The sequence below is a fragment of the Nuphar pumila genome, chromosome 2, assembly GCF_984573655.1.
Source record: "Nuphar pumila chromosome 2, dmNupPumi1.hap1.1, whole genome shotgun sequence".
Taxonomy (NCBI): Eukaryota; Viridiplantae; Streptophyta; class Magnoliopsida; order Nymphaeales; family Nymphaeaceae; genus Nuphar; species Nuphar pumila.
The window spans coordinates 93,299,457-93,312,487 of record NC_143250.1 but is presented as its reverse complement, the minus strand read 5'-3'; the positions used below and the strand labels follow the sequence as shown (position 1 = coordinate 93,312,487).

Sequence of the window (13,031 nt, the reverse complement as noted above, 5' to 3'; positions counted from 1 at the left end):
CCCTAAGAGCTGCTCAACACCATTTTTAGATCTCTCTCTTTTACAGGCATGGTCAACCACCTTTTTTGGAAGGAGGCTCATATCTCTCTCACTCTCACTCTCACACACGCGTGGTTGATCAACCCTCTCTCTCCCTCTCATTTTTTCACATTTTTATCACCTTGTTTTTCTCAAGCTATATAAACAAGGGAAAATTATTTAAAAAAGTTATCATATCAAACCTTCTCGTGGGCAATTTTTTTTTTTCCTTGGAGTTTTTCTTGCTTCCAAATTTGTCCTAACAACAGCGATTTCTTGATATGTTAGACACTACTTAATGTTTTAGAAATGTCATGTCGCTGCAAAAATCATAAATTCTGCATACTACAAGTGCCTATTTTATGTTTTTTTTTTTTGAGTAACCGCTGATTTCTGAATTGCCAAAAAAAAAACAAAACTTGCACACAAGTTGGATTTGGTGATTTCAAGTGTCCATCTTCACTAAATAAATAAATGATGTAAATCACATTGATGGAGCCCGATTTGATCAAGAAACAACTTACAAAAATAAAATCCCTTGGGTATGAAAAAGATAAGATGACTTTAGGGATGAGTGGAACGGATTTGTCACAGGCATCAATCAAAACAAGGAAAAAAACCCATGCATCCAAGCCGATTTACCCCAAAAAAAGCAAGAGGTTTACTAATCATAGGAAATAGCAGTAAGTATAAAATATCATAATTTCTGGAGTCCATTCTTAAGAAAATGGTGGCAACTTACTAACCAATAAAAAAAAATACAGCAAATGCTGCCTGGATCCTATAATAGATCGCCCACACACCAAACTGCCTAGCAACTCAAAACCCAGCTCATGAAGACCATAATCTACATAACAAGAACAAGCAATAGCGATTATAAGCAACACCGACACCAAACAATATATCATTTACCAGCCTCCACCATTCCTCGACGGAAATCACAGATAAATTATGCCAACCTGCACACCAACCAAAAACCCATCCCATACTGCATTGAACCAAATAAAAGATCAACTCAAACTCCAGAACCAAAGGTTGAAAATTGACACCATCAACACCAGTTGTTTGATTGCATGGATAACAGCACCTGGAAGGCGGTATCTTATGGGTAGGGGTGACAACCAGTTCGGTTTGACCAAGACCTAGGTGGAACCAAACCCATACCTGATTTGAGATGAGGTATCGGTTCTAAACTCAGGTCCAATCAGACCCACTATAAGAGAAACCATACTCCGATCCTATAAAAATTACATGAACCAGACCCGAACCATACCGGTAAAATAATATGTAAAAATTACAGATCTTAGTCGGAACTCGGGTCCGGCCAAGGCTTGGTGTGAAATTTCACAAACCATTTGAAGCTCCATATATTAATCGAACCCTTGGGGTCCGACCCGAGTATAGGGTTTGGTACTGATTGGGTCTGGGTCAAACCCGACCTGTTGAAACCCATACTCATGGGTGTAGCTAGCAAGATACCTTTAGGTGTCTCTTGGTTTTACACCCCTCCTCACGGAGAAGCAGTTTCCAGAACATTTGGGGCAAAAACAAAGAAAAATTAAAAAACAAACTGTTTGAGAAAAGTTTGATTTATCTAAGACACCTCTCTGCCTAGCCAGCAGTGTAAAAAAAAAGCTGTTCTACATAGTTCTGTCTGTGCAATGAAACGCTTAAGCAGGCATCGGGGACAATAATGTCTGTGCAACTAAACGCCTCCCAAGCAGGGATAGGGACAATAAAAAGAACCATATAGCATCAACAGGCTGAAAACCGGCTCATCAAAAGCTCAGGGCTCGCTAGTACCCCCATGATTTTTACTCAATAGATTTACAGACTGAACCAGCTACACACTCTAGACCCATTTGCATCATTTTGGCCTCTTGCTAAGTTGAATCATTAGTAGGACGAGGGAAAGCCGAGACAGCTGAGACCTGCCCATGGTCCCAAACAACATCGCTTTCAAGTGAAGGTGCATTGAAAGCATCTGGCCACTCACGTGATTCAGGCAACTTGACCAAGCTCAGGCGTTGCAGGGCAATCTTGCAGGTGACATGGACCAGACCAACCCACATGGGTGGTGAAAGACTAACCCGAACAGACTTGGCTCAGACTTGCAGGCTAACTGACCTTTTGGCTAGTTTGGTTGGGCCTCACTTGAACAAAACGCTTAAACGCTACTCTTTCCAAGCCACCAATGTGTGCAGAAGCTTTAGCTCGTATTGGACTCGAACTTAGTCGAGCATTAGGCTCGAACCTAGCTGCCAACTTGGTCCAACTTCAAGCCTTGTGGGTAGAATCAAATTGATCATTACTCCAACCGACACATAAAGGTTTTGAATTTTGATCTTCCTGTGCTCCAGTGTGGTGATCTACAATTCAGAAGAATGGTGGTACCAACATGTTGGTCTTTTGGGGGGCAAGTAGCTCCTTTCCTTCTATGGTAGCAAAAACAGAGTTACAGGTGAGATTGTAAGGGAGAATTCCTCATCATCATTACTCCACACAAGTCCAGCAAAGCAAAAACTGACAAAATCGTTGCCTACGGTACAAACGGTTGGTAAGATGGTTGCGTCCATCTTCATCTTCACCTTTCCATCCATAAAGTTCTGAGATTCATAAAGCTTTTTGGGCATTACTAATGGACTCAATAGTTGCACTGCTAGCAAACATGAGAGAGAGAAAGAGAGAGTTTAGATCTCTTCTTAATCATCAGTTATGAAAGAAACATGTTGGTTTCTCCCATTTTTCACACATACATCCCCCCCCCCCCTCTCTCTCTCTCACATACATACATATATACATACATACTCAGATCTTGACCATAAGATAGGTGAAAGAACTATGTTGGTTTCTCCCTTTTTACACACACACAAACAGAGAGGGAGAGTATACTTTCTAGATTTCAGATCTCTTATCTATCAGATAGGTGAAAGTACCATGTTGGTTTCTCCCATTTTACAGAGAGAGAGAGAGAGAGAGAGAGAGAGAGAGAGAGAGTCAAGCATACACAGAGCTGTAGGAGAGGGCCATTAACAAGACAGCGGCCTCTTCCTCCTCGTTTCCTAGAAGCCTAAGCTTGAAAGGGACCCCCAAACTCTTCCTCCTCCCTTGCTTCTCTTTGTCTTCCTTCTGAAACGCAACATCCGCCCTCCTCCTCTTCCTGTACCTAATCCCGCAAGCGTTACACAGAGACTGCAAAAACCACACCACAATCAATCAAAAGCAGAAGAAAGAAAATGCAAACAGAAAAGAAGAAGAGAATCCTGTAATCAACCAACATACTTTAGGCCCCTGAGGTCCACTCCTCCACAAGGGAGTCTTTGTAGTCTGACAATCCACACAAACTCTAGAATCCCCACTCATCTTCAGCCCATCAATCCTATTCTCCACTCCCCAAAACTCCTCCCTTCTAACAGTTTTTTCCTTGAAATCAGATGTTCCAGGTACCTGATCAAAGAAAAAAGAGTCAAAGACTCAAAAGGCCTGTTACACTAAAAGTTAGTCAGAAACAAGACTCAAAGATAACCAAAAATCAAGAAATAGGAAACACCAACCTCATTAGGATCAAGATTGAGATCTATGGTACTGTGATCTTCCTCTTTGGAGGATAGAAATGGATGGAACATCTCTGAAACTACCAACTTTCAAAATGGGGAGGTAGAGTATCTAACAGAGAGGGGAGATCACATTATTTCTTTACACGATGGACTTGAAAGAAGATCTTCTTTTTAAGTCGGTACCAACAAGGAGGAATTTTCTGAAAGAACAGATCTAAACAGATTTCTGGTGAAAGAAAAGTTGTCGAGGTAAAGATCTTAGCAAGATCACTCTACGGCACCATTTGTGAGTAAAGAATGCGTAGGGGTAAGACAAGATGGGATTTATACAGGGAGGTGATTTGAGACAGACACACGTTCCATTTAGAGAAGGCTTGCTGCCCAAGTCTGCACTAGGTGGAGTTTTTTTTTTTTTTTTGACCTTTTTATCCAGGTGCAGTAGGCCTAAAGACCAACATTTCGAAGTCCAGAGTGGTTCGTCTCGTCTCGGATTATAATTATCTCTGAACCAGTCCGAGTAGTTCATGGTTGGTCCAAGCCAACACAGTTGGTCAATCCAGTTTTCAATACTACATATCCCATGACTTATGACTCTGAGCGTTGATCCTCACAAGCCATCTTTTCTACATGCGATAACTTGATAGAATTGGTTAGGTTCTGCAATGGGTGAATCAGACTGCTCTGAGTCAGGACTTGGATCCTGTTGATTCCGCCCAAGAACCAGATCCATCCGATTCCAGTAGTCACTTCTGTCGATCTGGTGGCAAGGGTAACAAGTTCATCTGTCGATGACCCAGATCCAATCGATGAATCAGTGGTTTTGGTTGATGATCCATTGTTCAAAAGTGGCTTGTCACAATGACGACTTGATCGGAGCTTGAACTCATGACTAGCTCAAGCTAACTTGTTTATAAAAAAGATGTGTTGTGGTTGGAAACATAAATTTGTACTAAACCACCAGGCCAACCTGAAAGTTGCTTGAATACATTGTTCGAAAGCTGGAAGCAGATAGGATTTGAACATTCTTGCAACCCAAGCACCTTAGCCCTTGCTCTATTTTACAATATGTATGTAAACTATATTTATACTTACTATTTTATAACGAGCCCCAAGGGAGGCTAGCGTAATGGGTTGGAGTCTTGGCTGCTAGACCGGCAGTCAAAGTTCGATTCTCATGAGCATCGCCTCTCTGTACAAGCCAACACGTACCATAGGCACCGGGGCAGGGTCCTACCCTCAGAGTTTTAGGCTACCAACACGACCATAGGTATGGCAGGCTGAGCCAGTGTGACCAGGTCTTCGTGCCGAGTCGAGCACGAGCATTTCACCTCAAGCCCTAGACAGATCAACATTTTGGAATTTAATGGTTATGTTAACTCCTTTTAAAATCTTATTTTTTTACATTTTCAGTTTTTTAATAAGCTAGTACAATTTCAAGATTTTTTTTTTCAAAGGCAAGCTGAGATTAGGTAGACCCGTACCAGGTATACAACAATACCATTGGGTTTTGAGCCTAAAACATCCCAAAACAAGGTGGCGTGCACTAGCTGCTCCTACCAGACAAGCGGAGCCCCTGTTGGTAAAATTTCAAGATTTTTCTCAAACAACGCTTATAACTTTTTTCTTTATCACGAAGAACAGTAAGAGACCTAGTCATGCTGGTCCGTGCTTGCCAACCTACGATCGCTTCTTCAGCAACTTAAAACTGTAGCGCATCCCTCGCTAGGGATGACACTGGACTTAGAGAAAATGGGACCCCGCCTCGCCTTGTTTGAACAAGGGATGGAGGACATGAAACGAGGATGAAGGCGGGGATGAAGGTTGAAATCAAAACCCGTGCAGGGATGGACTTATTCTTTCTCCCGACCCGGCCCACCCTGGCCCGGCCCGGCCCACCCTGGCCCGGCCCGGCCCACCCCATCTCCAATCCATTTTTAGGGATGGCAATGGATCGAAGAGAAATGGGGCTCTACCCTGCCTTGCCCCGTTTGGACCTTGCCCCGTTTGGACCAGGGATAAAGAACATGAATCGAAGACACGGCAGAGATGAAAGTTAAAATCAAAACCCATGTAGGGATGGACGGCAGGATTTTGAGACAGGGCAGGGGTGAAGACCTAGTCTCCCACCCCTGCTCCGGTCCACTGCCATCCCTATCCCTCACCCACAGGTTGTCGCCTTGCATCAGCTTAATAACACAAGGGGTGATGAGTGTGAGAATGGAACCTTGACCAGAAACCGATTTGAGATTCGTGACATTATAGAATCCGAGTCGGTTTATGGTTCGCATATTAACCCGGGATGCGAACGAGGGTAAAAAGGGAAATGATGACGTCTGCCTTGCAAACTATAAAAGGACACTTTGGTCGTTCCTATAAAAGGTAATTACGAAAATGGCAAAATCAAAAGTGAGGGCATAGATGTGCCACAAAGCAGTAAAAAAGCGAACCGTACACCATGGATGAATGACACGTGTCGAAAAAAGGTAAAAAATCCAAACGAGACATTTATGTAGAAAAAATTCAACGAATGAAACGAGGCACGCAAGGGACAAATATGTCATTTTCAGTTTTGGATAACGAAGGGCATAGGATAGGACGCCAACAAAATGCACCGTTCTGTTTTTAATGGAATTCTATATTTACCCCTTGAGGCGGTTGGGGAGCACGTTGATACATACGTAATTATGAAGGGGACCGGCGGTTTGAGGACTGCCCCTAGGGATATTTTGGAGAGCATGCGAGTTTCTTTCTTTGATGGTCAAGTCTTATGGGAAAAAAAAATTAATTAATAAATTAAAATTAAGAAGAAATCTCCACCGTTCACAGAAATGGGAATTATGTAAATCGAAGGCATCTCGGTGCCCTTTTGACTCTCCTCCAAAACCCTAACAAAATTCTGTACAGAGGCCCAGATTGAAAGATAAAGGGCTTTTTGGTCATTTGATATTCTATACTACCAGTTCGACTCCGATAAGAAATTGGATGACTCGGTTAATATAACTGTCAATGGATCGGGTTTTGATCTGGATATGACTCGAGTTGGTTCAAACCTGCACACCAGAGCATAGTGACAAACGTTTTTATCGGCAATTTCTCGTTTTTAAAAAACTCCCAAGAAAATGAAAAAAATCCATAAATCTTGCATTTTTTCGGCAAAATCTCAGCAATAAAAAATTAATTAAAAATAAAAAAAATATTTTTTATGAGAAAATATTAATAAAAAATATTTAAAAATAATAAATGTTTTTTTCTGTGATAAATAGCTATTTAAAACGTAAATAACATGTTTAATTCATAGTATTTATGTTTTTTCATAAATCTCACGATATTTTGTAAATCTCACGAGAAATTACCATTTTAAACTTTCAGGCAATTTCTCGGGATGTTATAGCGAGATTTATGTCACATTGCACCAGAGTTGTATATGAATCTCCACTTGAATATTACTCGAGTTGAACTGTCCAGCATCCAGTAATGTGGTCAGTTTCCTGGGAGGGAGGGGTAAGCCCTTGGAGTTCTACGCTGCTAGGACAACGATTGTAAGTACAACCAGCAGAGCGACTAGGTTTATAATCCTAAGGCTGTTTCTCCTAGTAAAAATTAAAAAGAAAGGTCAGGTTTGGGTTTTGGTTTTGGTTTTTGTCAAATATCTAAGCAAAACCAGATAAATCCAAATATTTTGTATGTATGTTTAGACGAATAATGGAATATATAATTTTTAGGACACTTTAGAGTTGAAATTGAGCATTAACGTTACCCAACCTAGGCAAATTGTTTGTAATAATAAAATTACTAATAACTAACAAACAACTACAACTACAACTACAACTACAACTACGCCTTCATCCCAAAACAATTGGGGTCAATTTGAACCAACAAAGAAAATCATTCTGGGTCTTCCACACGAATCCTTCTCCTCCATTCATTTTTATCCAATGCCATGTCCTCGGTGAGGTTCAAAGCATTCATATCCTTTCCTATCACCTCCATCCATGTCTTCCTAGGCCTACCCCGACCTCTTTTAACTAATATGTTTTCCCATTTCTCCATCCTTCTAACTGGAGCATCATTAGGCCTTCGTCGAATATGTCCAAACCACCGTAAATGATTCTCTCTCATCTTATTTTAAAAAAATATCTAAAAACTGAAATAAACTTTTTTTTAAAGATTTTATTAATAAAAAAGGTATGCATCATAATAGAAAACAATTTTTTAGTTTAATGACAAATTGAGAATATTTCCACGTATCTTGTGGATAACCACACACAATTTCAACCACCTAGCAATTGGGCTCATAAATGAGCCTAGCTTCGGCTGTTCGGGCTAGGCTCGTTAAAGGTATAACCCTGCTTGGCCTTGGTCCAGGAGCTGGCTCTTTTTTTTTTGTAGTAAAACGAGCCTATTCGAGTTGAGTAGAGCTTGCTATGTTCGTGCTTGGCTCAATTACCGGAACGAGCTGGCTCACAGTTTGACTCACTGCGCTCAAATTCTGAGCTGCTCGTCTCATTTCTCAACCTTGGTTAGCAGTAGCTACGGGCAACCTGGACCAATATTGGGGCTGTAGCCCAATTTAGCTGAACTCAGGCCTTTGGTCCAAACATTTTCAACACCACAAATTAAGGATGGCAGTGGACCGGGAAGAAATGGGGCCCTGCCTCGCCTCGCCTCGCCTCGCCCTGTTTGGACTGGGGATGAAGCGCATGAAACGAGGATGGAGGCGGGTATGAAGGTTCAAATCAAAACCCGTGCGAGGATGTACTTACGCTTGCGCCCCGATCCACGTTAGTAAAATAACTAAAATGCCTATTAGTGATGGAGGTTAAAATCAAAACCCTGGAGGGCAGAATTTTGGGACGGGCAGGGGTGGAGACCTTGTCCCCCCCCAGCCTCGGTCCACTGCCATCCCTACCACAAATGATAATGGGCCACCGGGCTGGACCAACCCGTTCAGCTGTAATTCAAGTTCAAACCGGACCAAATTGGCCCAACCCGAATCCAGTTAGCAACTCAAGTGTCTCACGAACCGATATGATTGGGAAGACAAGGAATCGGCTGGGCTCGTCCCGTTACTGAAAAAAAATTTTAGTGACTAAAATGCCCATGACCGTGATCATCATTTTCGGAAGGGAGATATCTGTCATTAACTGATTTGTGGAAGACCTTCTCGTAATTTCTTAGTCCATAGTTTTGCCCAAGAAACGTGGTGCCGCCAAAACTAAAAGCGTTACTTAAAAGTCGTGGTGGTGGTGGCGGTCGTATAAACTATAAACCCTAAGTCGCTTTTTGTTTCGGGTTCCGGGTCTGACCCATCACCACTTTTTCATTACGACGCTGTAGTTGTACTTGTACGGGCATAAAGGGACTCGGAATAGGTCTGAACTTTGGCCCAAACCTAGGATATGGATCCTAAAACAGGGACCAAATGCACTTTCGAATAGGTTTGGGCTTTATCTGGATGGTTATCTTTGGGTCGTTCCGTTCCCACGCTAGGGTTGTGTGAAAATGGATCGAATTAGATCCGACCTTCGATCAGAATCTGATACTTTGTTTTTCCAATATTGATCACAAAATAGGGCCCAAATGAGTTTCCGCGTCGGATTTACGTGGATCATTATTCTTGGATCTGGACTTAGATCTACTTTATCATAATTACGAGGATACCCTTTTTACAGACGGATAAGGATCCTGACCCGAACCATTTGTTCTTTTTGCCCTTAAAGCGAAATTAGCGTTTCAACCGAACCATCTTGACACGTCATGGCGCCGGGACAATATCTTACCTGATTCTGAATGCAATTAGTCGGATTTGGTGAAGAAAATTGAATCCGAATGGTAATGAAATTCGGATTAGGATTTCATAATGGACTCCGGTTATATGCATTTTTTCGGATCCAGTGTTAATTAGTCGGATTTGGTATTGGCTACATCCGACACAAATCTGAACCTTTTTACATCCCTAGCCAGGAATCAAGGTGACACCCTTTTGAACCCGATAGTTGGGGCGGAAACGGATCAGATGCAGGCTAAATCCATTACAAAAAAAGTATTACCGACGGGGCATCATCAGCGAAATCGGGGTGTCAACGGATCAGGTTGGGTTCGGACTCAAGTGAAACCAGACCCAGATGCTGGTTTCAGGTTTGGATTTGGGTTCAGTGAGACCCATTATAAGAGAAATTATACCCAGATCTTATAAGGATTACATGAAACGGACTCGAACTATACCCACTAAATTTATATTTTTTTATTCTTTTTACATTAAAAAGTTGTGGATCTTAGTCGGAACTCGGGTTGAGCTCCGTTCTGGTATAAAAGTTCACAAACCATACCCGACTTCATATATTACTCTTCAAGTCCGACCCTGATTCTATTCGAAGTTCGAACCTTCTTATTTATCACATAACCCTGACCCTAGGGTTTAGTACGGATCGGGTCGAGGTCAAACACGACCCATTTACACATATACCCACGGAAATAATCGCCGGCATAGGCCACAACGCGCCAAAAAAACGCGCCAGATTTCTCACTCCCCCTTTTTGATATTAATTTTCGTTTTTCGCCCATTCAACATAACACGCTCTATTAAATGGCGATGTTTTTTTTTTGGTGTTCGTCTCTCTCTCTCATCCGAGTGTCCTCATTAGAGTCGAGAGGATAAAAATCTTGTGGTTTTTGCTGGCCGGTGGCCGGAAAGTACCTTTGAGTAGTCCGATCACCAGGAAAATGCATCTCTAGGGTTCTTGCTTCACTCAATCGGTGGGGGAATTCTATAGAGAGGAGAAGCTGAGGCTGTTGGAGTTTGGAGATGCGCATTTGCTATATTGAGGAAGTTTTGGCCCTCTGTATTTTTCTTGTTTTTTTTTGCAAATGTCATTTGTATTTCGTTGTGTTTGATGTGAAGTGAGTGAGATCGTTCTCTGTAGGTTCTTTCTAGAGGTGTCTACAGGAAGAATCAGTGAGATCAGAAGAAATAGGAAGCCAGAAACAACCGATCATTTGCTGGTAAGCCCAGGGTTTTATGACTGTGCTGATTATTATTATTTTTGTTCATTTTCAAGTTTATTTAGTGTATTTTGCATTTCTACCCACTCTTTTTGTTTTCCCCTTTTCTGTTAGTATTTTTTTTGTTCAAATTTGTGATGTTTCACTTGTTTTTTGTTGTGTTTGAGTTGAAGTGAGTGAGATCGAGCTCTGTAGAGGTGTCTTCTGGAGGAACCGGTGAGATTAGAAACAACTGATCATTTGCTGGTAAGACTAGGGTTTTGTGACTGTTGATTATTATGTTTTTGTGTTCATTTACAAGTTTATTTAGAGCATTTTGCATTTCTACCCACTCTTTTTTGTTTTTTCCCTTTTCTGTGAGTATTTCCTTGTTTTTTTGTGTGCAAATGTGTGATGTACAACCTGAATTTGATCCAGCAGGTAAAGAACCTGATGACACTTAAAGTTTTAGATCAAAATTTTGAAATAAGCAATCATCAGTGAGCAATTTGTTCCAGGTTAACATTGGAGATAGGCTTTTGCATATGGATATTAGTGTAGTACTTGATTATGATACATTTTCTTTAATATCGGTGGTTGGATTTTCTTATAGCTTTTGTATTCCAGTTACTGATGAGATTAGCTGGCGTATGATTGTTGCGAGCATGGACATGCTTTGTAAGATAACCAATCACTGTGCTGGATTATTGATGGAAATGACGTGATTGTGCTCAGGACGTTAGCTTCTTAGCTTGCTGTGTTTTTCTTTTTATTCACTATTAACCAAGAAAAACTTAAAGAAATTTTGGATAATTTTGTTCATGGTGATGTTACGCTATAGTTTTTCCTTATTTCCACTTAATAGTTTTGAGCATTTAACACAATTCCATCATGCTTGCTTTTATAGCAAGAGAATGTACCATACGTTCTTATGATGTGTTCTAGCCTGCTTTCTGCGCATATTTTATATGATTGCTATATGAAACTGCCAGCTGCGTGGTCCCACCTATTCTTAACATTCACTGTAGGCTGCCATCTATGTCTACTGTCATGGGCCTTATAATTTTCTTATGTTGTTTGGAAAAAGTGTCTCATGTACAAGTATTTAGGGGATCTTACCTCTTGACGCAAACGCCTCTGCTATTTGGTATTATTATAACCATGGTTATGGTATGAATATAAAGGTATAGAGAGCCTAATATGCTGCTTTCTCTGAAAAAAGTCCTATGTGGTTATGTTGAAGGCACATTACTGCTTTGTTGTCTTTCTTATTATTATTTGTTGAGTTGCAAGATCTTTGTCTCTGCTTTTTGGTTCATGTTTGGCTTTGCTTACTATTATTGATTATTTGTGCATCAATTTTACAGTATCTCTGTGTGTGTATTCTTGCAATTGAAAGCCATGTTTTTAGACAAGGTTTCAGTTAAATGTTTAGATTTGCCTAAGAATCCATTGTGAATACCTTTGGGTGATTACAACTGTGTCTCCTGAGAAATATGTAAATCCCGTTGTTGGGGTGTATACAACTCTTATGTTAAAGGATTGGGGCGTCTTAGGATGTGATCATCAATAGAATATAGAGCCCATGGATGAGTTTCTTAGCTATCCACATGATTATCATCTGGCATGTATAGATTATTCACCACGCCGAGCACATGACACTATCCTCTTATCTCTTCTATATGAGATATTGGCATGCATGACGCAAGTTTGATGCAATTCATCTCTCCTTGTTAAGACGAGGAAATCCAAGATGGAAGGGTCTCATTGAAATATTGGAAGATCAAGAGGTGAACCCAGAAGTAGAGTGGGAATCAACTTTCTTAAGGCATCACTGTTAGAGCCATTGGCATCTCCTATACGAAAAGAGTGTTTAGAGTCCTTAGCGTACCCCACAGCCTGTGACATTCAGTCAGTTATTAGCTTACCAGTTACCATAAACCTAATCAGAGTTCATATTTTTAGGATGTTTCTTGTTGCCTTTTAATGTGGGTCATGCATGCTTTGCCAAATCAGCAACAAAAATTTGCATATTTTGCAACATTTGGAAAGTTTGATTTCACTGCAAAAAGACATTCTATCAAGAATTCCAAATTACAAGAAGCATATTTGACTTGATATCTGACCCAAGTGGTAGAAATGAAATCCATTATGTTTTCATCCAAAAGTTTTTTTTTTTACCATTTTGTTTGTTTCTTCAGAAAAAGGAGCTTATGTTTGAGCAAAAAATGTCTTGGATAGGCTTGGCTATGTTTTGAACTTGCCATGTGGGAACAAAGTTATCCAATCTCTACCTTTCGCTCCATTCCTGCCCTGCATTTCACCTATATCACTCTTCTTTTTTTTCCCTATGTTTGAACAAAAAATAAATTATGGAATGGACTTCTCTTGGATTAGCCCTTGACATGAGAACAACATTATCTGATGTTTCCCTATGCCGGTCTCTTTTTTTTTCCTTTAATGTCTGATAAAACA

The 13,031-nt window shown here is 40.7% G+C and overlaps 1 protein-coding gene and 1 long non-coding RNA gene across 2 annotated transcripts; both read right to left on the bottom strand.

Moving 5' to 3' along the window:
• Window positions 1-3,015: 3,015 nt before the first annotated feature.
• LOC149846152 (GATA transcription factor 15-like) lies at window positions 3,016-3,381 on the bottom strand. Its single transcript, XM_089990538.1, has 2 exons — window positions 3,301-3,381; window positions 3,016-3,210 (listed from the first exon to the last, which is right to left on the bottom strand). Exons 1-2 carry the CDS (start codon window positions 3,379-3,381, stop codon window positions 3,016-3,018), a joined length of 276 nt encoding a protein of 91 aa, XP_089846664.1.
• Window positions 3,382-3,385: 4 nt separating this feature from the next.
• Window positions 3,386-3,848, bottom strand: LOC149846151 (uncharacterized). The gene is made up of 2 exons (XR_016430500.1): window positions 3,573-3,848; window positions 3,386-3,465 (listed from the first exon to the last, which is right to left on the bottom strand). It is a non-coding gene; the product is annotated as an uncharacterized LOC149846151 (long non-coding RNA).
• Between the last annotated feature and the right edge of the window lie 9,183 nt (window positions 3,849-13,031).

Coding starts and splice junctions, on each gene's coding strand:
- LOC149846152 (XM_089990538.1), bottom strand. CDS start 3,381: ATGAGTGGGGATTCTAGAGTTTGTGTGGATTGTCAGACTACAAAGACT. Junction 3,211..3,300: donor GTGGACCTCAGGGGCCTAAA/GTATGTTGGTTG, acceptor TGGTTTTTGCAG/TCTCTGTGTAACGCTTGCGG.